We start from the raw sequence: 25,929 nt of genomic DNA on the forward strand, positions 1-25,929 counted from the left end.
GACGTGTAAAACGAGCCCTGCTGTTCCTTGAGAGCTGTGTGGGCACAACCAGGGCTGCCTGTCCCTGCCATCGCACCACTGGAGCTGTTCCAGGAGCAGGGCTCCAGCACACAGTCCCTGTGCCCCAGTGCTTCATCGTGTGCCTGTAATTCACTGATGGGTGAAAAATCTGACACCCCCCAGCCCCGGTCTGCTGGATGCCACAGCAAGGTGTCCCTCTGGATTTTGTCTGGTTGGCTGTGCCCAGATCTTTAAGCCAGGTCGAGGAAGCTAATGCTGTGAACTTCTGGCTGCTGTCTTTATTTGAAGGGGTAAATATAGACCTGCCCCTTGCACTGCCCCTTCATTGCAAAAGAGATTTTGTAAGCATTAACCATAGCCCGCTGTGACTGACAAGCACACATTGACCGACATGTGGCCATAGGAAACCCTAGTGATTTGCTAATGTTTATTAACAGCTGCATGGTCTCCTGGTGTCGAAGAGCCTGGTTTCCCATGTAGGGCACTGATTGGCAGTGATGGGGACCCAAACATGAGGCAATATGCAGTGAGGGGGCTGCAAAGGGCACCAGATTCCAGAGGACTCAGGATGGGATCCTGTTGCATTGAGCTCACCCCTGTTGGGAAAGCAAGTTATTTTTTGATCCACTCCTGAACGCTGAACTTTGCAGGGTAGGGAGGGAAAGCAGTGTGGCTCCCCACAGACAGGCAGAGGTCTTGGCACAGCTGTGTTTTTGGGAGGTGCTGTGGGGCTATGGGGCTGTACCTGTAGGTTCCTGAGAGCTGGGGTGACATGGCACCCACAATGGGGCTCGTGCTGCTGTGCTAACGTTCATGTTTCTCTGCATTTCCCACCCAGGGATGGACAGGAACACCAGCACCAGGGGCATGGAGGGCCAGCACAACAGTTCCAGCCAGGAGGCGGTGAGTGTTTTGGGGGCTGCTGGCCACCCTCCAAGAGGAGAGTGGGAGCTGCTGCAAGGACCTGCTTCATGGCTGATAAATATAACTACTTTGCTTTAGGAAATGCTGCTTTGTCCCTCCGGCAAAGCACTTTGTACTGGGAGGGGAAAGGGTAGTGGCAGGTCTGGCTAGTGGTGCTGGATGATAAGGGGGACTAGGAGGGATGGGGACACCTGGGCACAGTGACTCTCTGCACACCTGGATTTCAGCAGGAGGAATCCCCCATTGAGAGCTGACCTGGTCTGGGGTGAGGAAAAGGGAAAGCCCCTGGCTTCCCCCAGGACACCCACGATAGCCAGCACAGAGTGATCTCGCCAGGGATCCAGCTTTTCTTTTCCTGCTGTCGTGGCCCACAGCAGCCCAGGGCTGTCCAGTGTTCCAACACATCCTACCTGGCTGTGTCTCCCATCCTGCCCCAGCTGCTGCCACTCCTTCTGCACCTTGTCCAAGTGAAAGGGACTGCTCCAAGACTGTCTCTGTCCTGGGCTGCAAAGCTAAAGGTGCCTGGGAGGTGTTTCATTCCAGATCCGACCCAGCTCCCCAGTTAAGAGGCATCTGCTAGGCAGCGTGGTCATCCCGTCCTGTCCAGCTGCCCCACCCAGATCCCGTGTTTCCATCAGCCCGTACCATGTGTGCCCTGTACCTCTGGCCATGCAGGAGCTGGCTCGGGAAGGGCTCCAGCCTGGGGTGCAGGACCCGGGCCAAGCATTGCCTTGGCCGTACGGGCAGCCGCGGGCACTGTGCCGGGAGCAGGCTCTGACGCAGGCAGGCTAACAAAGGAGTCCCACCGGGGCTTTAGCCAGAGCCGATCAGGGCAGTCAGTGGGATGCTGATGGTTTACAGCCACCCTGGGTCTGACCAGGCTCCCCAAGGGACACGTTCAGGCTTTGGAGTCAGTACTCTGCCCCCATTCTCGCTGTTTTGCAGTATTTGCGTGTCTGCGCAAGAGTTTAATCCCCCCGCCCCCGATTCAAAGGTGTTTCCAAGCCAGGCGTTCTGCCAAGCTGTCGGCCACTTCCCGGCTCCCCCGGGGCAACCCACGGGGTGCAAATGTCTTGTTTGTCAGCCCTGGCTCCAACAGGTGCCCGCGGCTGGCAGGTTTCCATGGCCCTCGGCGCAGACACGGGGCGATGCTGCCGGTGCAGGTGCTGGGGATCCGCGCTCGGAGCGGGCGCAGCAGCCCCGGGGAGCCGTGCCCGGTTTGCACAAGCGTGGCTCTGACCCAGCCGGGGGCGGCTGAGCCCTGCAGCGGCATCTGCATTAAATGTGGGGAGGTGATGAACCCATCCAGACCTCAGCATCGCCCTCCTCCCCGGCTGAAAGCCAGGTTGGCACCTTCTCCTACCTCACTGCCTGCTTTTGGAGACACAGAACATGCCCAGGTTCAAGGACGGCTGCTGTGTCTCAAGCAACTCTTGGCCAGGGCCAGGTACAGAGAGGTTTGTGTTCCTCAGTTCTGGACAAACAAGTTTTCACCACCGAGGCAAAATACAAACTGTTGCAACCTGGGGAGATGCTTTTCCCTGGAACTCAGTGTAATTGAACTATAACAACACAGGGATTTCTCCAAACACTAAACACTTCCTCCTGCACCAAGAAAAACAAACTGGATGACCTCTTATATGCTGCTGCCTGCTGCTGTCATCTGTGGTAGCACTGAAAATGTGCGTTTGAGCTCAGAGATGTTGCAGAAGCGTGGGAACAGTCCTGACCCTCCCAGAGCACAGGTTTTTTTTGGTCATGTTCATACAGGTGGAAAAAGATGAGTTTCTGTAAATGCCAGGACAAGGAGACAGTACCCAGTGTGATGGCAGTGACGTACATGTCATGGAAAAATGGGTGCTGGGTTCTAAGAGATCTGAAGTTGGAACAGCCAAAACTGCCTCTCTTTAACTCAAGAGTGATGATGGGAAAATGGAAATTTGAAACATTTCCAGCTATTAAGTGCTTTTGCATTTATTTTTGGCCAATGAGATGTTCAGCTTGCCTGTGGGGGTTGTGTTCTGTAACTCTTCCAGGAAAATAAGCATGAGGAGAAGGTCCAGGATCCTGACAGAGGGAAGGACGAGACCAAGGCAGAGATGGGGAGCAAAACCTGGGCAGACCTGGCTGGGGAGATGAAGATATTCCTGTGGAACCCGGAGGAGCGGACATGCCTGGGGAGAACAGCCAAGAGCTGGGGTAGGTCCTTGCTCAATCCGCACTTCTGGGGTTTGTTGGCTTTTCTGCTTCACAACAGATTCACTTAACTGTGAATGTCCTTGATAGCTTGGACTGACCACCCCTGTCCATTTTTTTAGTGTAAATGTTTCTAGCCAGTGCAATAAAGAACTAGTGAGGAGGACAAGCAGAAAACTCTTGGTCTGGATATTAATGTTGACTCAGAGTGTGAAAGCAAAGATTTCAGTCTGCCCAGACTGAGTCCTGGAAAGAAATTTAGAGCCTGAAAAAGCACGGAGGCTGCAGGTCAGTCTGCTGCAGCCATGCATCTCTGCTTCTGCCAGCACTCCAGCTCCTGCCTGTGTAAGTCAGGAGCCTGTGGGACAGTGGCTTTGGGGTCATCAGGTTGGTAGGGGAAGGGTACTCAAGCTGTAGGGCAGGTGTTTTATGAAGGGTGCACACCACAGGGCTGAGCAGCCCTCCCTGCCTATGTGATCCCTGGCTCTGGGGAGGGAAGGGCTGGTCCCCTCTGTCACCCCACAGCTTTCCGGGGTGTGCCATGGTGCCCACAGCAGAACCCACGAGTGCTGTCAGGGCCACTGGGCTGGGATGTGCCAGTGAGGGTTCTGAGTGCCCTGTCTATTTTATCTGCATCCATGTGGCCCTCAAAAATTACCTCTGAGGCTGAAGGTGCCCCGGGTGGTTAAGAGCAGCCCGTTGCTGTGGGGAGAGCTCTGCTGCAGGCTCGGTGCAAAACCAAAGTGCCACAGCACATGCGATGCCATCCACCTTTCCAGCTCTCTTCTGACAGCACATAGCTCCCGTGGCAGAGTGAAAATCCCAACCTGAGCCCAGAATCACTCGCACATCCACACCAGTGTAAGGCTGTGAGCTCTTGGGGCTGGTGCTCAGTGTTTGCAGCCCTTGGCTGGCACTGGCAACATGTTGCAAGCCCCGCAGCCTGCCCGTACCCTGCTGAGTGCTCTGGGTCTCCTGCAAAGCCTGTGGGGACAGCCAGGAGGAACCAAGGAAGCTGCCCACCAGCACCAGAGGAGGCTGAAAACCCACAAGCATGAGCCAGGGTCAGATCTTGACATCGACATTTGCTCCCCTGTGCCCTTTGCTGGCCATGGAGGCAGCCCAGTTCTTCTGCCCCTTTGCTGGATGGGAAGGTGCAGAATGAAGTGCGGGAGCAGTATCGGGGTGACTGTCCTTAGGGATGTGTGTTTGTGTTTCTGGAGGGTCTGCCAGGTGCTGAGAAGATGCCTGTGAGAGAACTTGCTCAGTCTGATGTGGATGTGACCCTGCTAGCAATTATTTATCTTCAGCCTCAGGGTGGGTGCAGCATCCTCCTGCACCCTGGGATCATCGTGCTCTGCCATAGGATCCCACTCTCCATGGACACACATGCCCTCGGTGTACACACTTGTGCTCACATGCCTGTACAGGGGGACAGGAGGGAGACATTGAAACTACTGTGAAAATCAAAATTTCTTTTAAAGTGAGAACGTTTGGAGGTGAATGAAGCTGAACTTTCCCACTCTCACCTCATGGGTGAGGAGGAAATTTGCCCAGCCTGGGGCTGCTCCCCCGTGCTGCTCTGAAGGTGTCCCCCACAGACTGGGGGCTCGGGGGACTTGCACTGACAAAGTGCAGGGCCATAGGTTTATCACTGGTGGGCCCAGGCCCTGGGAAAGGCTGCACCCTCATTTCTGCTGGTGACAATGCTTCCTGCTGCACTGCAGGAAACATCAGAAGGGGAACGCTAGTGGCAAGATGTTTCAACAAGCACCATCTTGGCACCCCAGCAGCAGTTCCAGCTCTGCCAGGCTGAGGCAAAGGCACCATCCAGCATAACCGTGGCAGGGCTGGGCATTGTCTCTGCTGTGCCACCAGCAGCAGTGATGGTCCCATGCACCTCAGCTCAGCTCACAGCAGGACATGGCCCTCAGTGTTTCCCAGCACCATGGCTGCGGCAGAAGCACGGCAGGAGAGCACATCTGTGTTCCCAGGGCTCCCCCCGAGCTGCCGGAACGTTTCTCCTGGGAAATGTTTGGGTTAGGGCTTCACTTTGCTTTCTGAACCGCTGGGTTTTATTCATAGGCTGTGGCCTCCTGAGACATCCTCAGCCATGAGCCTGGTCCAGAGGAAAAACAAACCCATTCCCTGAATGTCCGGGCCATGAAACAGCCAGTGTGGTGCTGCAGCCCTGGAGTGTTCAGATGCTGCTCACTGAGTCTCAGCACAGGGTCCCTGCCATGCAGGGGACACAAGTCAGAGCAGGAGCATCACCCCACAGCCCCATCAGGAATTTGGAGGTGCTAAAGCCAGTGGGTATCCTTGCATGTTACTGTGCCAAGAGTGGGTGGGAAGGGCGAGGCAAGGCTGGGTCTGTCTGTCAGAGAGAGCCGAGGCAGGTGGACAGGCAGACCTGGTCCTGACACAGCCCTGGGAAGGGCCTTGCAGCAAAAGGGGTACAGAGTCAAGTAGCAGCTGCCCCAGCCCCAGGGCTGCGCAGGGAGCGTGTCTGGCTGAGAGTCCCGCACCCAAAACCACCAGGGTCTGTGTGCAGGGGGTGTGTGTGCAAGCTCCCACCTCCACCATGGACTCAGAGCTGCAGAGGACGCCGAGCTGAGCACGACTGTGCATCCCTCTGGGATGCCTCCCACGGGATGTGCTCTGGTTGCATCAACAGCAACATGCCTCTGTCTTTTGCAGGCCTGATCTTACTGTTTTACTTCGTTTTCTACACGTGCCTGGCGGGAATGTTTGCTTTTTGCATGTACGTGATGCTGCTCACGCTGAGCCCCTACACGCCCAGGTTCCGGGACCGTGTGTCTCCGCCAGGTACGTAACCAAACCAGCCTGACCCTGGGCACCTCTGAGGGCACTTGCCCAGCAATGGCCTACTGAAATGGCGTGGCTGGGACCTCAGAAAAAGCCCTGCTGGAGCTGTACACTCCCACAGTCACCCAGCCCTTCATCACACAGGGTGTTCTCACTTACCTCAGGGCACTGACAGAGCTGCAGGTTCTCTGCAGAGGATCAGACATCTTAAATAGCCCCATGGGAAGCATTTGTCCTGATTACACTAATTGTTATTCTAATTACGCTATTTATTGTTATCATTATTCTCAAGGTAAATGGCCAAGTTTAGTAATTTCATAGGTGATGCTGATTCATTTCAGCTGCTGCCTGTTTATATCTCATTTCTTCAAAACAAAATGCAAATCAAGAGTAACTTTTATTATTTGGGGGAGTTCTGGCAAAATAATGTTCAGAAAATCCTTTCCCTGTATCAGACACAGCATTTTCCCTGTGTTTTTGTGTTGGTGGGGAACACAAGGCCCTCTCACCGTGACCCCTGTCTGGAGCCAGCCAGGCAGCTGGGAACATGGAGAATACCTCAGCTCCTCAGTGCAACCCCAAGCCCATCACTCACCCACAGCACTGCTAAGACCCTCCATATCTCCCATGTTTCCTGGGATATTTTGACGTGTATATGGTGTTCTCTGGGGGTGAAATGGAGGTGAGGGATCAGTAGGTTGAGAAGAGAGTCGATTTGTGCACTGGTGCTGCCACTCTCATGGCTGTGCCCAGCCCCAAGCCCAGTCACAGAGCAACCAGCCCCCACAACACACACCCCAAGCCCGTGGCCAGTCCACCCACGTTTGCTCTATCAGGGTCCATCTCCTTCTTCAGGAGTGATGATCAGGCCGTACTTGAATGGGTTCACCATTGCCTTCAATGTCTCTCAGCCCAACACGTGGCAGCCCTACGTGGACAGCATGCACCACTTCCTAGCAGGTAAGCTCTTCATCACCCCAGGAATCATGCTGGTGAGTTGTTTCCATCCATACATACATGGATGCAGGGGTCTCCTCCTGGGCATCTCATGACCCCCATTTGGAAAAGGAGGCTCAAAAAGTCATGGGAGCTTCTGTGGGAGGGAGCTTTGCCTTTCTGGGTAGGACTTTCTAATGCCCTTGACATGTGGATGTACTCTGAGAGTGTGGGTCTGTGCAGGTCTCAGGAAATTTTAACAAGTCTCTTGGTCCCCACCAGCCTATGATGACAAAGTTCAAGAAGAGAAGAACATCGAGTGTGTCTCGGGACAGTACTTCATCCAAGGGGGTGATGACAGTGAGGAGAAGAAGGCCTGCCAGTTCAAGCGCTCGCTGCTGCAGAACTGCTCTGGCATCGAGGACCCAACGTTTGGATACTCCAAAGGCCAGCCCTGCATCCTGCTGAAGATGAACCGGGTACAGAGGAAGCTTTTAATCTCAATTCCTTCCTTCAGTGCATCCCAGTGCGATAAAGACTATGCAGGGACTGAAACTTTTGCTTCTCAGGCCCAGAGAAAAAGTGAACTAGAATCCCCAAACCTGCTGGCTCATACCCACTAGAAAACATAAAAAAGAAACACTACAAAACTTGCTTGGTTTGATTTGCTGAGGCTTGAGTGCTTAGAGGGTCTTGTGCCAGGCCCTTCTCTGGGAGGAACTGAGCTTTCAGGGTACATTCCAGACCCCAGGCACTTTACAGTGGGAATTTCATAGAACTGAGTTTATTTTAAATCTAATAGCATGGTGGTTCAGTGCATACTGCTGGGAAAATAAGCCTAAGAGGATGTGAACTGTGTGGGGAGGGGGCTGTGTTACTCCAGGGTGTTTGGGCTTTCTGGGTGCTCTGCTCTGCCCGTGCTCTCAGGCACCAATCCAGCACTCAGCCAAGGGCAGGTCACACTGTGTGGGGTGGCTGACCCTGCTGTAGGGACACACAGCTCCTGTCCTGAGCAATGTGACTGGCACCCAGAAAGGTTTAAGCCCTGGAGAAGGGTGGCAGCATGTGCTTGGCACTGCATTTCCTGCATGGATGCTTTTTGTTTTTGCAGATCATAGGCTACCGCCCTGGCGCTGGGGTCCCTGTGAGAGTGGACTGCAAAGTGCAGGTACTGCTTTCCTTCATACTGGGCACTGTGGTGGGTACGAGGCCAAAATGCCAATGCCAAATGATGGACCCCACCACCATCTGTCTTCATTTTAGCCCCAAACACCCACAGGACCCCAGTGCTGCCCATGTGTCTGGGTGCAAGTGGGGGCTGGTCTGCTGAGAGCAGCAGAGGCCACCAGTCTCCTGCTTCCCACCTTGGCCATCACCCTCTGAGTGCTGCTGGCTGCTGTCAGCCTGACTGGCAGCACTCTGCTCAGCCCCTGTGGGCAGACCTGCTGGGTTAGGTACTGCAGTGCCAGCTAGAGCCTGGAACTGGGGGAAACATGCAGGAACTGCTCACATCCATCTCCAGCCTCTCCACAGCACCATCATCCCTGGGGGGCACCCCGCAAGCCAACTGCAAAAAGGGGAAGAAAGGGCTCCCACTGCCCAGGCAGCTGCTGGATCATACCCTAGAAATCAGCAGGCAGCAAACTCAAACCCTTGCCCATGGCTCCATAGCTCTGTTCTGCCCTGGCTGGGATCAGGAGAGCAGCTGTGCTCACAGCAGACACCCTGCGGGCAGCGCAGCTGAGCCCTGCCGTGGGCTGGCAGGAGACATCCATGTTAAAGCTCCTTTGCCTTGCTCTGCAGGGAGCTGCATTTTGTGTCCCATGTCCTATGTGTGTGTGTGTGTCCTTATTTTTTTTTCTGATCACAGAAAGGCAATGAGAGCTATCTCAGATCCGTGGACTTCTACCCTGGGAACGGGACGTTTGACCTCATGTATTATCCCTACTATGGCAAGTTCACTCATGTAAGTGATGGCTCTGGTATCTCTGTTCTGCCTCTTTGAGGAGGAGAGGGCAGGAGCTCTGTGCAGAGTACAGATGTGCTTTCTGGCTATTTTGGGCAGATGCAGGCAGGAGGGAGGCCATGGGCACTGGGATTACAGTGTTCTATTTCTGTCTCTGACAAACCACGGGAAATCCTTGGGGACTCCTGTTCCCCCTTGCTAGCAATGGGAATGATTACATTTACCAGCTGGAGACTAAGATTGGCATTGCTAACTCCCAGGGAAGGTCTCAACACCAGCATTTTCCCAGGATATTAGGGAAGTCAGGAGTTAGGTGACACAAGAGGAAAAGGATAGGGCATCTGACAAAGCTATGGCAAAACAGCTTTCAGGCTGGATGGCTCCAAACAGAGCAGTCCAACATCTGCAGCTATTTCTGAACACACACTGGCCAGCACTGCTCTGGGCTGTGCTGGGCTGTGCAGTGTTGGGAGGGAACACACCATCACAGAAAAACCTGGAATGGAAGATGAGGCAGGCACTAGAATCCTATTGTCACACTGCTGCCAGCTGAGGGTGAGTAACAGCCCCAGATGCCATGTCTGCACATCCTTTGAGCACACAGATCCATGGAACACCATGGATTTCTTATTACAAACCATAGGCTGGTTTTTAGAACAGCAGAAAGTATTTGAGAGTCCCATTGGTCGGTGTTGTCCTGGGTAATCAGCCCCAGAGGCAAAGGTGCACTACAAAACTCCAACATGATCCCATCCCTCTGAGGCACAGGCACAGAAAGGCTCAACTTCTTCATCCCAAGGGATCATGATGGACATCAGGGAAATGCTCTCAGATGCCTGGGAATCATGAACCAATTACCAATGGTTTTACTGAGAGCCCAGCCTGCCTTTCTGCTCCCTCAAAAATTGCACTTAAATCTCCCTTCTTTTCAGGTCAACTACACATCCCCACTGGTGGCCATGCACTTTACAGATGTGGAGAAGAATCACTTGGTCCCCATTCAGTGCAGTCTGAATGGGAAAGGGATTATCAACGACCTTAACAGCGACCGCTTCCTGGGCCGAATCATCTTCACACTCAGCATTGGGAAGTAGCCACTGCCAACGCCAGGCACTTAGGTTAAGTCAGTCAGAGGCTTTTTCCTTTTTAAAGCATCAAGCCAGCATTTTTTCAGCTAGGAAAAAACAGGCACATGGAGATTATTGTTAATTTATTTTTGTTCATAGTTAGGAAACAAAGGAAATGCAATGGAGCATGGATCCACATTTTTCGTCACCTGATGTAAATCATTATTAGTAAAAATTAAGTTATCTCTTGGGCAGAGAACCTCCAAAAGCATTTCAGTTTTGATTAAAAATCCTCTGGTATCCGAATGCTATTTTCATAAGGTCTTTTACGAGTGACCCCTGTGGAATGCATTTTTCCTGGCTTTAAATTTTAAATTTTACCATAGTTTTATGTGCATTTCTCAGGCAAAAGCTAACAACAAGAGGGTAGTTTATTAGCACTATTATTGTTAAAATAATAAACAGCAAAAATTCTGGATTATGCCTGCAATAACTGATTTAAAAAGTGAAAATGGCAGTTCTCAAAATGCCTTCTTCAGCACCAGAAGCATCTTGACTGCAGCATTTTACACAGCTTGTTCAGCACACCCAGGGTGTTGAGCAAGGGCCACATAGAAAATCATTTGCCCTTGAACCTTTCCAGCTGTTCCTTTCTGATGTGGGAAGATTAATGCATTTGTCCCTCCCTCCTCCTCACTCCAGTACTTCTCTCTGCCCCAGGAACCTCATCAAGTCTCTTAGGCAGGGCCAAGCAAAAGGAGCCCTCTTGTCACGGTTCACAGGTTGGCAGTGCCTCATTCCTTCCCCTGATCAGGCACAGAAGTGCCCAGAGCTTTCAGACTGGTTCTTCCCTGTTCCAGAGAGGTCACAGCTCTAACGCTGCAGCGGCCGCAGGGAAACGCTCGGTGGTTTAGTTGTTAAAGGGTCAATGTGGATATGGTGAAGCCCCCAGTTCATCATCCCCAAAGGCTGGTGGAGCACATCTGTCCCTGTCCCAGCAGAGCACTGCTACCCTGAGCAACCTCTGCTGCACGGGCCACCCGACCCTCCCAGCCCTTGTGTTTGAGACATGAACTGCACTCTGCATGTTGGGAGCTACGAGAACACAGCAGGACAGGGCACCTTGGGATAATGTACTAGTTGGAAAGCACACTTACTAAAATTACTGACTGAACAGGAGCATTATGGTATGTTTGTCCTACATCCTAGTCCAGGTACTTAATCTGCCATCATTTTCTGATCTATATAAGTCTCTAAGAAGTAATTTTTTGTATTAAAAATAAAGTGACTACAGTAAAATTAACTCTGTGGTAGCATTCTTCAAACACTGGTGTAAGAGATGCAGTTTGGGACTTTAGCTCCCTGTGCTGGCCAGCTAGGGACTGAATTTCAAAGCAGTGTGTAACTTGATCCAGGAATTCTGAGCACTTGATTAAGTGGAATTCTGAGAACTTGATTAACTTCCTTGGGCCAAAGAGTTCAGGAACCCAGAACAATAAGACTCCCTCTACACTATCACAACCAACCATCTGGCAAAACCTATTTATTAAGAACTGTTAAAAACCTGAACCAGAGGTAGTTTAGGAACTAATTCTGCTCAGATGTCATCATTCAGATGACACTGATAGAGCCAGGGCAACACAATCATTCTGCCTGCCCAAGTTATCTGAAAGGGCATCTTCTGATCAACAGAAACTGCCTTCTGCCAAGGAGGAGGATGCTGGGGGAGTGGCTCTTCTTTTGCCATCAGAAATAAATTGAACCCACAAGCACTCCTCCCCCTGCCAATTGCTTTAGTTCTTTTAATACATTTATACTTCTGTGGGGTCTTGAAAGGAAACCAAACCCTTCATGCTTTTTGCCATGAAATTAACAGTTCTTATGCTAGCAACAAGGTAAAACTTTATTTAATTTCTATTCCCTATCTGCCTGTTGGAAGGATTCATGAGGTAGCAGGCCCTTTAGCAGACACTGGATCCTTGCTTTGATCAAATCAATGAAGAAAAATTGACTTATTTGGATGAAAATGTGTGAACAGCTTAGAAGCAAGAGCTTCTGTTTCCCCACCAACATCCAGATCCAGGCATGTTGACAATCCCATTGGAAAAGCTCTCAGAAATGGCATGTGTTGTCTACTTACACTGAAACAAAGCTTTATAAACACAAGAGTTAACTTTATTTTCCACACACGTATTCTTCTTTCAGCATATTTGTACAGTCATTTCAAGATCTGGAAAACTGTATACACCACTCTTCATGCTGCAACAACCTGAAAGTGCTGGATCAACTTTTGACTTCTATTGAAGCTCAAAATAATACTTTATATGTATATATAAAATATATATATATATATATGTGTATGTGTCTGCATCTGGGAAATGACCACATTTTACTAAAATAGCCTAGCAAAAGTGATGTTAAATACTTCAGTCTGCAATCTGAGCATGAAACCATAGCTGGGATCCATCTGCTGGCAGCAGAGAAGCACCACACTCACAAGGGGGTGTTATTCAGAAATTGCCAGCCTTGAAATAATTCCATTTACCACTCTGGCAGGGAAATCAAGTATTACGAGAGCAAAGGTACAATATAAAAGACCAAGACAACCAAATCTGAAGCACACAGTCCAACTCAGCAGCATTAAATTGCATTCCTAAAAAAAAGACAACTTGGTTCAAGAGCCCATTTGCAGTACAAAGTCACTTTTGTCAGATTCAGGTAGAGTGTATCTTTGGTCACAGTGAGGACAAGAATAATTGAATGTACAGGCATTTCTCAGACATCAAAACTAACTCTTCAGAAATCTCCCCTCCCTGAATATAGAGCTGTTGTGAGTTACTTAAACATCAGTGTTGGCTGTCACCTCTAAGCACGTGAATTTCCAAAGGTGCTTTCCCTACAACGTGGACGCGGGCTCAATGCACAAAGAGATTAAATATGAAAGCAGCTTTAGCAAACATTTGCTGCAGAGGACAGAGCTCTGTGTGCCCTCAGTAGCTCTCTGCAGACCTGGCAGCTCTTGAGCTGTCCTGCAGCTGGAAATCAAGGCTTCTGCCAACGTGGACCAAAAAGGCTGAAAGAGCAAGAGGCTCCTTTCATCCTTCCATCCCATCAACATGAACCCGATGGGAGTGAAGCAGAACACAACCACTAATGACTAACTTGTATTTTGGTACAGTTTATATATGGAACAAAGAATTGCAAAAGGTATGGCATTAATAACAAAGAAAGCATCTTCAAACAGGTCAGATGCTCTTATTCCTTTGGAAGTCACTTTCTTCACTATATATATATATTCTGCTTTACAATCAGCATTCCTCATGCTAGAAATTTTGTGCTCTTACATTGAGACAGTAATAATGAGGAGGTTAAAAGCAGATAAATTCTATCAAAACCAACTGGTTTTATATCTTAACTTGCACTCCTAAATCACAGCTTTTCAGTGATCCCTTGTTAACCTATGAAAGCTGTCCAAAGGATCTGCAGGAATCTCTGAGCAATCTGTGTTTAGTCAGTCTGAGTGCTCTCAAAATACTCTTGAGCCTCACATGGAGCAGTGCTGTGTAATTTCTTTTATGTTCAGAATCAAAGCTGAGAGAAACTGCAGCCACTGAAATTCCAGCCTCCCACCCTCATTTCACAATTGAGCTCTGAACAAAAGGAAAAATGCAGTCCAACAAAATAGCACAGGAGACATTTCATTTAGCAGACTGTTGGCTTTTCTGAGTAGCCAAAGTTCTCCAGGACTATCTTAGCAAATTAGGCATCATGCTAAGTGCAAAGCTATTCAACATATGTTAGCAGTCAACTTCTCCATACTGATGTTAAACAAATTAATTTACTAGAAGATTCAGATGCTCTTCTCATATTACGTTATTAGTGAGATCAGGTACCACCTTTACATTCAGAAGGAACAGGAAATTCAGACTGGTTCACAAGAACAGCCATATGCCAAGTTCCCCATAGAAGTCTGTTAAGAGCTTGGTATTTTTTCCCACTGCATGTACAGTCCCTTTTGACACAGCATTCACACTTTTAATTATAGTTTTAGCTTTAGCATTATCCAAGACAAGCTGTAGGCAGCTAGAAATTTTCTTGTATAAAAAAATTAAACAACATAAAGCTTGGTAGATGTCTTCTTTCCTCAAAATAATTTCTCACAAGGACACACATCACCTCTGCTCAATTCTATGGTCCTCAGAACACTTACTTTTTCCAAAATCATACAGTAGCTTCAAGTAATCACAACTCATCTTCATACTCATGGCATGTTATCCTACCATGAAGTGATTTTAATCTTTTTAAAGAAAGAAACCGTGAATTAATTTGTTTTTCTTCTTTTTAAAGGGGCAGATCAGGGAGTCTGGGAAAGGGAGAGGAGCAGGGAAGGTGGCAACAGAGATGGAATTAAGAGATTATACAGACTGATAGCCAGTACGACTTTTTCTTCTTCCAATGAGGTAAGATATAAAGACAAGAATGATAAGGAATCCGAGCGCCATGCCCACTGCGATGGGAATAAGAAAGTTCAGGTCAGAGTCAGCAGGGCATTCTTGGGCTGCAGAAAGGAGAAAAACAAAAAAAGAAGCAAGGGAGAGTAAGTTAGTAAGGGAAATCAGGCATTAGAAACCAAAGAAAGCAAGGAAAAAAAGAGGCATTTTTGAGAAATTATGGTGCATTAGATACAGTAATACATCTAAAGCAAAATCAGTATAAAGAATTGGTGGAAAGAGTGATTTCTTTAAACATATATTCTACACACATAATTTATATTGGTACTATACTATTCCAATTTCTATTTATTTTCAGCTTCCTCTAGCAAGGATAAATCAGGAATGTGAGGACAAATCAGCAGCCTGAGCACCATTAGCTGATCACACCTCAGAGTTAGCAGCAATAAAGCAACAAAACCCCCAGACTGGTGTATTATTGCCTTGTCCAAGGGTCTTCCCAACCCTCAAGTCACCAGCACCTCTCTGGGTTCTAGACATGAAGAAATAATGGACAATCCAAGAAACAAAGTGGAAACTTACTGAAAAGCACTGAATGGAAAACGCTGAAAGACTCTCTTGAGTTGGGTACCTTTATTTTCAGCAAAAAAGGGTTACCAGTTTCAGATGAGAAGGACACAGACCTTATTGAAATCCACAGAGGAGGAAAAAACCAGAAGAGGCAGCTGTAATGCTACGCTGGTTTTTAATATACAGATTATAAAACATGTGAGGAGTACCTTGCTGATATAAACACTCATCAAGGATTAGCAAACAATGCTGGGAACTGGTTTCAAGCTCAAGGATACACCTCAGACATGGGGACAGGGCTTGGCATTCTGTGCTGTTGGTAACGAGAGCAGAGCTCCACCTGCCTGGTGCCAGGAGAGGTTTGGTAAGATATTGATATTGTGCCTGGAAGGGTGCCTGACTTACATGCTTCTCATAAAGCAGCACTCCTTATAAAACTTTTTTGTCTGAGTTTTCCATAGAATCAGCATTAGTTACAGAAAATTTGCTGTCTTCATTTAGCCTATTACAGTCCAGCACACACTTGCCACTGCCCCTTCATGAAACCCTATACAAAGCCTTTGGCTCAGGGGAAGAACAACACCTGGAAGCTCCACACCTGAAAATACTAAACTCAGATTATCTGAAGGCACCTACTGCCAAGCAGAGCAAGACTTGGAAAGAAAAAAAGGAGGAAAGGAACTACTGAGAAAGTATGTAAGCATCTTAAAGAGAAACCTGCATTCAATGTTTAGTCATCTTTGTTCACTGAAGATCAAGATACACAATTTCCTACATGCTGGATAATGGGCCATTAACCCTAAACACAAATGGATTTGTTAAGTATGAAGGGTGCCCAGCAGGTAGGGACAGACAATTCCCTGTGTTCTTTAGAGGAAGGGGATGGCTGCAGTACACATCACACTAGGACAACTGCAAAGAATTCCCAGAGAGGGTTTCTGGTTTCAGACCAGGGATGGTCACTGTACTGGTCAGAAGCTTGAGAGGTGTCTCCACCTGCAGATCTGGTAACTACACCAGGGCACAGGCCCTGCATTCGGGCCAGCAGGGACAGCTTTTTTGGCTGACAAGGTTGAATGTGTCTCCATTCAAAGTAATCCAGAAATTTTGGCCCAAAACTTTCTTAGCCCCAGTATAAAAGCTACCTTCCTTTTTAATTCCGATCACAACATCCAACCAATAGGCCCAAATTTTTGGTTTAGTGGTGTATGCTATGCAACAGAGAACACTCTGGTAAATTTAAAAATTAAAAAACAGCCAAACAAAAAACAAATTAACAAATACCCCCCCAAAAAACCCCAAGCCCATTATTCATCAGCTAGAACTGCTTCTTTTGAGACCTCTTAGTATGACATCTTGACTGTGTAAAAGATCAGAAATCTTGGCATTTTAGAGTACAGTCTGACTATTTAGTAAACTGTGTATAAGGCACAAACCCAGCCACACTCTATGATAGATGATATGTATTAATATTCAACATCCACAAGCACATACTACTGAAGTGCTGTTTCCACAGACCAGAGCAAAGCCAGCTATGTAACAGAATCTCAGGTATAGACTGATTGGAGTTGACCTTACTCATTTAGTTTATTTTCTTTAAAAAAAGACAATACAAGACGTCCATTTTCAAATCAGTTAAAAAATGTGAACAAGTTTCCTTAAGAAATAGAACAATCTTTATTTTTTAGAGCACAAGTTAAACAGATTGACAGTTCCCTATGGAGCAATACATACAGGAAAACTAGTGGTTTTATAACAACAGGAAGTCAGGCAAAACTTTGATGTTTTTTGAACCAGTTGTCTGCACATGAGTCTAGGAGTGCTTAAAACTCTGAGCCAATGTCCTTGCAGGCTTTTGCAAAGGTGTTAGTGTTGATTTTTGGGAGCAGTTTGCACAAATCTTCTATATTATCACTTGGAAACTGTGTACAGTTCAAAAATTTGCATGGCCAGAAGAATACAGTGTGATGATTACTCCTTAACAGAAATGCATGTTTAACTGGTGCCACTGAACATCACTCACAAAAAAAAGCTAAAAAATCTATATGAACTTCTGCATTTGAGGATATATTAATAGGAAAGTCATTAGATCCATTTTTTTAAATTAAAATGGTAAGTCTTGAAGCCTGTTTCATGATTAAATTTATAGCAGGTTCCCCACTTTCATTAAAATGAATTTCAGTAACTGATGCAAAATTCAAGCTGTAGACTACAAGCTATAGTATTATCCACCCATACCTGCTTCCTTAGATAGTGTCAAGAGTAAACTGTTTTTACAGAAAAAAACAAAACCAACCCAAACCATTACTGAAAGAAGTGTATTTTATGATTTGTATACAAACATGCCACAGACATCTCTACAACCCTAGAGAACACTAATAAAACACTAGAGCAGCTTTGATGCAGGCTAAACTCATCCTAAAAGGGGAGAAGATGTTATGGTCATTAAATAGTTTAGGCAGCTGATGTTATGACATATGCAAAAAAGCCACACTTATCTAAAAGTCTAAAAGACTTCTTTTTTCCATGCAGTAAGAATATGTATTACAGCACAAGGAGGCCAGAAAAAAGTTGTGCATCAAGGGTTTGTCTCTACAGAGCTGCAGTTTTAAGAACAGTCCAGTTGCACTGCATATTTTAGCCTAGTTATTCTCTCCATACAGCAAGGAAAAACAGGTGTTGTGGGTCCATCTCAGACTAGTTTTGGCTTTTGCATTTCTTAAACATTAATAAAATGCTACACTGCAAACAGTCAAACACAAAGTAGGCTGAACATTCAGAATGCCAAGGGCGGGCAGTTAGAACGTGGATTTTGGTTGGCAGAGAACCATTCAAGATGAAGATTTAAAAGCTGCAACAACAGATACTGGCTCATTAAACGAAAGCATCTTTAAACAATGGTCATTCAAAGCAACAAGACAGACCAGTTCTGTGCAGAGTATGGTATGAAGTTAAGTGCACTTTAAAGTTCTGGAATATTTAGAAAGGTTATTCCCTTTAAACTGATGCCAGCAAAAAAAGCTTGCATTAATTTAGCAGAAGTCTGCCTTAGTTGAGTATTTCAGACGATTGCCAAGGTATAATAAGGAATGAAGAATTCAGTGCCTAACAGTTGTTATTTCTTTTGAAAACATTTGGAAATGGCACTGAAGTCTTCCTACATATCCACCCTTTGGCAAATATAAGTTACCCATTTTGTTTTTACAGCCAGGGTACAGGAATGACTCCTGAAATTACACCAAGGCAGGAGTAAATTACTCAAGTTCTGACAAAGGTAAGTAAGTTACTGCTGCCACTTCAAGAGATCACTTAATCACCAACCTGAAGCTCAATCCTATGGAAAACGAAGTTGTTACTGGGCATCATACAATCCTTGTTAAATACTACACAAGTCAGCATAGTGACTAATGCTGCCAGCTTCACCCACAATTACGACAACAACTAAGGAATGCAAAGGAGATAAGCAAGTACAAATTCTACACTATTCTGGGAGTTGCCCAATGCACATCAGTTCAGAATGTGTTCTTGTTTCAGGCTACTATTTGTAAAAAGCAGAAATAAATCCTAAACGCTTTAGGATTTTTGCAAGATAAAATCTTTAGCCTAGCAATTCATCCAGTATTTGACATCTTCAAAACAACAACTATGAAACCCACGGCGTCTTCTTAGAGCAGGGAAACAAACCGTAGTTCTGCTTCATCTGAGATAAACATTCTCTCTTTGTTTCTCAACTCCAATTAGGCTGTGGCTAGTAATTACTCCTAAGTTTGGGTCTTTTTTGGACTTCAGAACTTGCACTTGCTTTGTTTAGAGTGAAATCAGAACAGGAATCACTTTTAGATTCACAGAGTTTGGTATCCAGCATAGCTTTTTCTTCTGCCAATTATGTAAGCAACCACTATAATGGCAATCAAGACAGCAAGTGCAGCACCAACTACAATTGGGATTAGAATGCTGTCATCATCCAGCGAACACTCCTGGGCTGTAGGTGAGAAAAAGGTTGCAACAAAGAATAAATAAAGACAGAATACTTCCTAAGTGCGGTAGAAAAAACCTGTTTTCCTTAATGTGAACATGTTCAAAAATCACTTATTTTTACATCTTTAAACTAAGATAGAAAGAACTGCAGAGGTCTCATGGCTATATCTAGCATATATTAAGTATTAATTACGTGGAATGTTTGATAACATACATATAGCAATATATATATGTTTTATATATATACACACACACACACACCTAAAGCAAAGTAAAGATGTATGAGTTCTCATGTGCACAAGATCTGCACTAGACAAGGGAGTAGCCATTCTTCTATATTTAAGAACCAGGCTTATCTATTTCACACTTAAGGCAAGTCTGGTTTGTGCTTTTAATTATTAAGGATAAAAAGTGACCTAGATTTGGTATCAAGAATCTATCCAGAATGGAGACATATTACACAGACAAAATAACTGTAATTAGGAGGAGAAGAAAGCTAGCTGCAACTTGAACTACAAAGTGAAATGGGACCCTAACTCTTTAGAAATACTGTTTACCCAGCACACATCTGGAGAGTTATTTACCTCTGTCTAAAAAAAGAAATTAAAAAATGTGCACTCAGTCTATATGTCTACATATCAGTCTAGCCCAAAAAGACTGTGCTGTAAGTATTATTATTAAGAACAAAGACCAGGTTACACTAAATATGAAGAATGAGGTCATTTAAGACATTCCAATTATCTCCAGACAAGACCCAGGTAATGCAAACAAACATTTTAAAAATCTTTCTTTAGTTCTGGATATTTAAGACTGCCTCTGAAGGAAGCTCTGTCAGTTCATTTCCCCCCCAACACTCCTATTCTTGGACTAACAGGTAAAAAGAAACAAAACAGCCAACAGCATTCTCAAATCCACTTCTGCTTAAGTTCTGTCCTATTTTCTTATATATTTGAGCTACAAAAAGCTGTATGTCAAGATAATGTCACATAACTTCTAATCTTTTCTACATGGCAAAGCTTAAGTCCCTCTTCAGTGTCTCTAGTTCATTTGAGTTTTGTGAAGGAGAACCACACCACATATCTAGCAGACATTTTTTAAGTGAGAGCAAAGCTTTGCTTGAACTTGAATGTCAGTCTCAGAACTTCTCTTCACTCCATATATATAAAAACAGATTAAAAAAAAAAATGGAACAAGAGCTTCCAAGATGAATGTTTGTACCCAATGCTGGTGCTTTTTAGCAAGTAAGAATCTTGCAAGCATTGATAAAGTTAACAAAAACATAACTCTTACCTGTAGCAAACTTATTTGCCTCCACAAGGAATGGCTGAATCCGTAGATTAAAAGTATGTACTTGAATATCTTCACTGATGTCAAGAGTTTGCTCTTTTCGGCACATGTAAGAGCTCCCAAGGAAAGCATCCCACTTGCTGAAGTTGTGGTTATCTGCACTTGAAATGACTAAACAAAGGGGGGAAAAAGAAAGGAAATTTGCATGTCTACTTTAAATGCATATCAGTTGCTAAAACAATCACTAGACTGAGGAGCTGAAACAAAGTGGGATTGATCTGCTTAAACAGAAGTCAAGCACTGCAGTTACTACAGTACTCAGCAGTGACCTCTCCTCAATATATACACACGACATCAGGCTTTCCTTGTACCTCCACTCATCCCAACGTTGCAGAGTTGCAAGTGTTTTAGCTTTAGTGCTCTTTCAACTGCTGTAGTCATGACAAGCAACCTCAAAAAAAAAAAAGAAAACAACATACTTTTGTTTTGGAAAAAAGTATGCTTTAGTTTTTGGAGGACTGGCCTCTTTTCCCAGTGAGAGTTAAGTACAAGTGGTTGGAAGATACAGCAGCATCTTCAATCAAAGAAAACAACAGCTGGTTTAGGAAAAAAAGCTACTAAGTTGGTACAACTGTATTTCACACCTCAAAAAATTACATTACTGAAAATAGTTGTAAAGAAGCCCTATTAATTTATATAGAGATTCCACTGGCAGAAGTTTCATGAATCACAGAATGATCCCACACTGCTGTTTAAAGGAACTCTTACTGGCATTTCTGCTCATTATTTTTGCTCATACCAACTTATAGACATAAAGTAGGAGCTAACAGAAAGCATGAACAACACTGAAAAAAGTCAGAAGTATTTGAATAAAATATTACACTTGCTTTAAGGCAGATACTGTTTCTTACCAGAACCATTCAGACGGTTGAGCAGTGTAACATTCACCTCTTTCAGATAAAACTTCTGTACACTTGCACTTGTATTTTTCTGTTTAAGAAGCAAGAACCAAGTGTCAGTGTTCAATTCTGCATTTGTAACTGTAAGAACACATGCTTTACAAAGGTCAACACATCCACCAGTCTTACATTTTCTACATCTTTAACCCCATTTGTCTTGAGGCAGCCAGTTCCCATATGGGAACAGTTCACCACAGCAAGTGACAGAAGGATTTCACTATGAGTGATCACCATGCAGTGCTGTTAAATGAAAGCTTAGTTTAAAATAAAAGTAGTTACTTACAACAACAAATGTGAAACTAATCAGTGTGCTATTTCCATCATTCAGCTTCAGAGTTGCTGTTGTGTTACCACAGGCACCATCTGCGATGGTTGTCTTTGGATTGATGTTGATCAGGAGAGGCTGAAACACAGACACACCACAAAGACATTCAGCTGTCTTTTGGAATACATTGTTCAGTCTTGTCACAAACAAGAGAGCAGGAAGATTGAGTCTGGCAACTATCAAACCAAGGCTATTTGAGTTAAATTTAAATGCTGGCAAAAACTGAAGCAAACAAGTTGCCCAGAGAAGTCTTACTTTGTTCCTCAACACATCAGGCTACCTGGCTCCCTCTGAGGGGAAAGACAGTATCTGCAGGCACCAACAGCCTTAACAGCTAAGAAAGCTCCAGACTTCTAATCACGTTAGAAGTACTCCCATAACAAGATATGTTGAATCCACATAAGGTTTTGAAGCCAGACATTATGCCACAAAACTATTCTGATGTCAGAGAGGTGCTACACACAATACTCAGAAGCAGTTCTGGACAGCCAGCAGTGTACAAAGCAAACACCCTGCATTCAGATTTCACACCCAACAACTACAGCAACCTTTTACTCTTCAAAACAAAAGAAAAGCACCTTGTCTTGGGAAACATTCAGCTGCAGTCCCACAGTAGCCAGAAGACAAGTTTTATTTCCACTTCTAAGAGAATAGTTTCCTGTGTCTGGATTCTCCACAGGCTTGGGAGGAGTGGTTGGAGCAGGTGACAAAGTGGTGGTGGATACAGTAGTTACATTGGCAGTAGTAGGCAGAACAGTAGGTGCAGAAGTAGGTGTATCAGCACGACATCTAGACTCTGAAAAGACATTTAACCACCATTTCAGTGCTGAATTTTATTAAAATCTTATGACTCAGTGGTCAGTTCAATGCACTTATCAATTCCTTTGTTGACATCTAGGCTCATTGGGAGTCTGTTAATCACCAAGTCAGAAGCCCCAAACTTGGCACTGTGGCACAGTATTCCAAAAAATGTACAGCTACCCTCTATCCTCAGAAATTCTGTGATGTTCACAGTTTTAAATCCATGCAGTACTACTTACCTCTGATACATGAAACCAAAATACACACAGACAGCTAAGTGGTTATAGAAGTGTGATGTCCTTCCTGTCACAAAGTGAGTGACCCTGTTAAGCTGCAGGCAGCAGGATGATATGCTCATCTCTTTTAGCAGCTGGGCTAGGAGATGAGACAACAGGCTCTGGGCTGTTCAAATGCTATAAGCAGAGGCCCCACTGGAAGGCAGTCAATTAAAAACCTTCAAGCTCAAATGAACTAGTCAGCAACAGTAGTTCTGAAGTGCTTATTCTTAAAATCCCAATTACTGGAACACACACTTTAGGAGTCTACCCCCTTGGCATGGACACAATCGACATTACGACACACTACTAAATCTGCTCTCCTAATCTATTATTCCAGGAACAAGGAAAGAAGTACTAAAGGATATTTACAGGAGTATTATTAAACACAGTACATTTGAGAACTGGTGGACTTTTTATTATGGGACTTTGCTCCCTGCACTAAGGTACAACACAAAAAAGTTTATTCACAAATTTAAATGCTCACCTTTTTTACTGACTGTGCCATTCTGAACAAAAGGCTGCAGAGTAACATTCCAGAAAATCTGTGTTACATTTTCTGCTTCAACAAAGTCAGCATTATGACACACGTAGACATTATTCAGTTGAACTGGATGTGTAGTGTCCTTTAAAACAACAGAAACTGGTCCTACAAAGAAGTAAAAATATTTTAATGCCTTATGAACTACAAGAACTTGGAGGTAGTCTTACGTTTTATATAATTCCATAAAACAAAGAGTAAGAGATAATTAAGTTTAACAGTCCTAAGCTCTGTTTTTTGTTTTCCCTGAAGTGCTGAGTAATGCAGAGAAGTAACCAAGCTTCCAGGACTAGAAAGCCATTAGAAAGGTAAACCCCTTTACTTAAGTTACTAAAGAGAAAAAAAGTCCTATTATTAGCAGGCATTAGTACACAGAAAGCCTAACACTGCATTGCTTGGCAAGGTGGAAGGTCAAATAGTGCACACTAAAATGAATTTTCCACGTGCCTGCTGTCTACCAGCACCACACTGACCAAAGCTGCTCAGTTATCCCTCCCATTCTGTTCCACTTAAAGGAATTACACATTCAGCCAAGACAACTAGTCTCATCCAACAATTGTTATCCAGGAGGCAGGTAGGATGAGCAATAGCTGGCAGCATATGGAGCTGCCACAGAGCTCTCTACACACATTACCAGCTCTTCTAACTTTGAAAACACCAACCAAGATCAGGTACTGAGGTCTGACACTTGTGGCTGAGATTGCTCTGCCAGTCAGATTCTGCACTGAACCTTACCTTTTCTTTTAGCATCAGGAAACACAGCTGTGTCATTGGTGTTGTAGATAAATGTGATCAAGTCTCCCTGGAAAGTTTCGTTGGTTTTTGTAAAGTTAATGCTCCAAGAATGACCTTCCCCAAACTGCACTGCCACAAGTGCAGCTTGTGTGTCATTGCCACAGACGCTTCCATTGTGTGTCACGCTGGATGACAAGTTCAAGGTTGTGGTTTTCTAGAAGAAAAAGACAGCAGTTCTTCCTCATGACAACATCATAAACCTGGTGCAGTTAGATGGAACCTTGCACAAGATAAGTGAGATTATTTTAGGTTATTCTACAAAATCATGAAAAAGGCTCCCTGACATCTGTATGAGAAAGGAGCCATATCAGATTCAAGCACAAAAGTACAAATCTAACTTGGCTGTAAATCTTGACTGTGCTGAGCTGCAGTTCAGATTTACTGTTTGGGCTAAAACACAGCTATGCTGATACTGGTTAAACTTGATGAGTTCTGTGTATGTCATTTAAGTAAGAGCAACAAGGGACTTTCAGTCATTTGTATGACTGAGAACTTATGCTTCATTTTAAAAGGAGTATGTAGGAATACTCTTAACAACTGAGTAAAAAAAGGAAGTAAGAAATCAAACACTCTAGGTAACACTGTATACTTAAACTTCTGTGCAGGCCAAAATACAGTTCTCAGCAAGAGTTACCTCCAAATACTTACATAATCACTAGTGTTGGATTCATATGTTATCAAGAACCTCATCATCCAATTTGCATACAGGCATGTAGCATTAGAGGCATCCTTTATATCTACTTCCACTGCATGGGACTGGAAAAAACCTGTAAGATATGATTATTAGCTACTAAGACATTGCTTTTACTTCATTTTCTAGAACCACTTAAGAGGGTAGATCATCACAAAGCAGTAAATTATGTCAGGACTATATTCAATTTGCCAGACACTGAAAGAAAAGCTAGATTTCTAAAAAGTATTAAAAACAGGAAGCATATTGTGAAGTTATCAAAGCTAGGTAAAAATTGTGAGAACATTTTATAGTCTGTTTACCTGACATTGACTAAGAATCTGGAAGTGTTGGATTCCCCAATACTGGGCACTTGTAAGATTAGGCTGGACAGGGTGCTGGGCCATCTTGTCTAGACCGTGTTTTTGCCAAGAAAGGCTGGACCAGCTGATTCTTGAGGTCTCTTCCAACCTGAGATTCTATGACTGTATGAAACAAGCCCTGGCTTTCTGGTGACACACTGAGCGAACCAAGTGCCTGAGCACAGCACTTAAACAGCGTCCAGCTCGCAGACCAGCGTCTCCCTATTATTTCATATGCGGTTATGACTCCAGCTGAACCCCAACAGATGGGATCGGCGTGCCTTGTGCCTCCACCATCCCTGGCTCAGAGCACATGGATCGCTGCGTTTTTAGAGAACTCTTCCCATCCTGGGGATTTTTAAGGGGGTGAACGCCGGCAGAGCCGTGGCTGTGCCCTCTGCCCCCACGCCGAGCGGCGCTGACGGGGCAGGACCGGCGCGGGCGGGCCCGCGGTCGCGGCTGCCGGGCCACAGCCCCGGGGCTGCCCCCGCGGTTCCCCCCGCGGTTCTGGGCCCCGGCGGCGGCACCGGCGGGGCGGGTGTGCCCGGCAGGGCCGCGGGGCCTCGGCCCCCGCCGCCCTCGCCTCCCTTCTCCTCCCGTCCCCTCCCGGCGGTGCCCCCGCCCCGGGGCCGAGGCGGACCCGGGACCCCCCGCGCGCGCCGCGTCACGGAGCGGGGGGAGCGGGACGGGCACGCGCCCGCGGGGACACCCCACGCCCGCCCCCCCCTCCCACGGGCCCCGGCGCTGCCCCGCTCACCGGACACGCCGAGCAGCAGCAGCGGCAGCAGGAGGCGGCGGGAGGCGGCGGCGGGGCGGACCGGCTCCATCGCGGGGGTGCTGCCGGCGGGGACTCCGGGGGGCGGCGAGGGGCCGGGGCGAGCGGGCGCGACAAAACCCTCGCCAGCGGTCATGTGAGGGGCGGGGCGGGGCCGCCCGAGCGCCGCCAATCGCCGCGCGGCGCCGCCGCTCGATTCCA

The 25,929-nt window shown here is 46.0% G+C and overlaps 2 protein-coding genes across 5 annotated transcripts; one reads left to right on the plus strand and one right to left on the minus strand.

The window, feature by feature from the left end:
• Window positions 1-548: 548 nt before the first annotated feature.
• Window positions 549-11,242, plus strand: ATP1B4 (ATPase Na+/K+ transporting family member beta 4). Of its 2 annotated transcripts, none has more exons than XM_027645173.1 (9): window positions 549-672; window positions 860-924; window positions 2,982-3,144; window positions 5,842-5,970; window positions 6,826-6,930; window positions 7,189-7,385; window positions 8,018-8,074; window positions 8,777-8,872; window positions 9,805-11,242. In XM_027645173.1, exons 2-9 carry the CDS (start codon window positions 862-864, stop codon window positions 9,964-9,966), a joined length of 972 nt encoding a protein of 323 aa, XP_027500974.1. In that variant the 5' UTR covers window positions 549-672; window positions 860-861; the 3' UTR covers window positions 9,967-11,242. The 2 variants fall into 2 exon arrangements, with proteins under 2 accessions (XP_027500974.1, XP_027500975.1); XM_027645174.1 differs by lacking the exon at window positions 549-672 and adding an exon at window positions 676-741 and having other exon boundaries at window positions 9,805-9,966.
• Window positions 11,243-12,092: 850 nt separating this feature from the next.
• LAMP2 (lysosomal associated membrane protein 2) lies at window positions 12,093-25,824 on the minus strand. 3 transcript variants are annotated; one of them, XM_027645169.1, is made up of 9 exons: window positions 25,711-25,824; window positions 24,570-24,688; window positions 23,862-24,075; window positions 23,073-23,234; window positions 22,088-22,305; window positions 21,468-21,587; window positions 21,137-21,215; window positions 20,229-20,396; window positions 12,093-14,497 (listed from the first exon to the last, which is right to left on the minus strand). In XM_027645169.1, exons 1-9 carry the CDS (start codon window positions 25,778-25,780, stop codon window positions 14,355-14,357), a joined length of 1,293 nt encoding a protein of 430 aa, XP_027500970.1. In that variant the 5' UTR covers window positions 25,781-25,824; the 3' UTR covers window positions 12,093-14,354. The 3 variants fall into 3 exon arrangements, with proteins under 3 accessions (XP_027500970.1, XP_027500972.1, XP_027500971.1); XM_027645171.1 differs by lacking the exon at window positions 25,711-25,824 and adding an exon at window positions 24,915-25,263; XM_027645170.1 differs by lacking the exon at window positions 12,093-14,497 and adding an exon at window positions 16,614-18,942 and having other exon boundaries at window positions 25,711-25,823.
• Window positions 25,825-25,929: the final 105 nt, after the last annotated feature.

This window comes from Corapipo altera, unplaced genomic scaffold (assembly GCF_003945725.1).
Source record: "Corapipo altera isolate COAL_440 unplaced genomic scaffold, ASM394572v1 65, whole genome shotgun sequence".
NCBI classification, from domain to species: Eukaryota; Metazoa; Chordata; class Aves; order Passeriformes; family Pipridae; genus Corapipo; species Corapipo altera.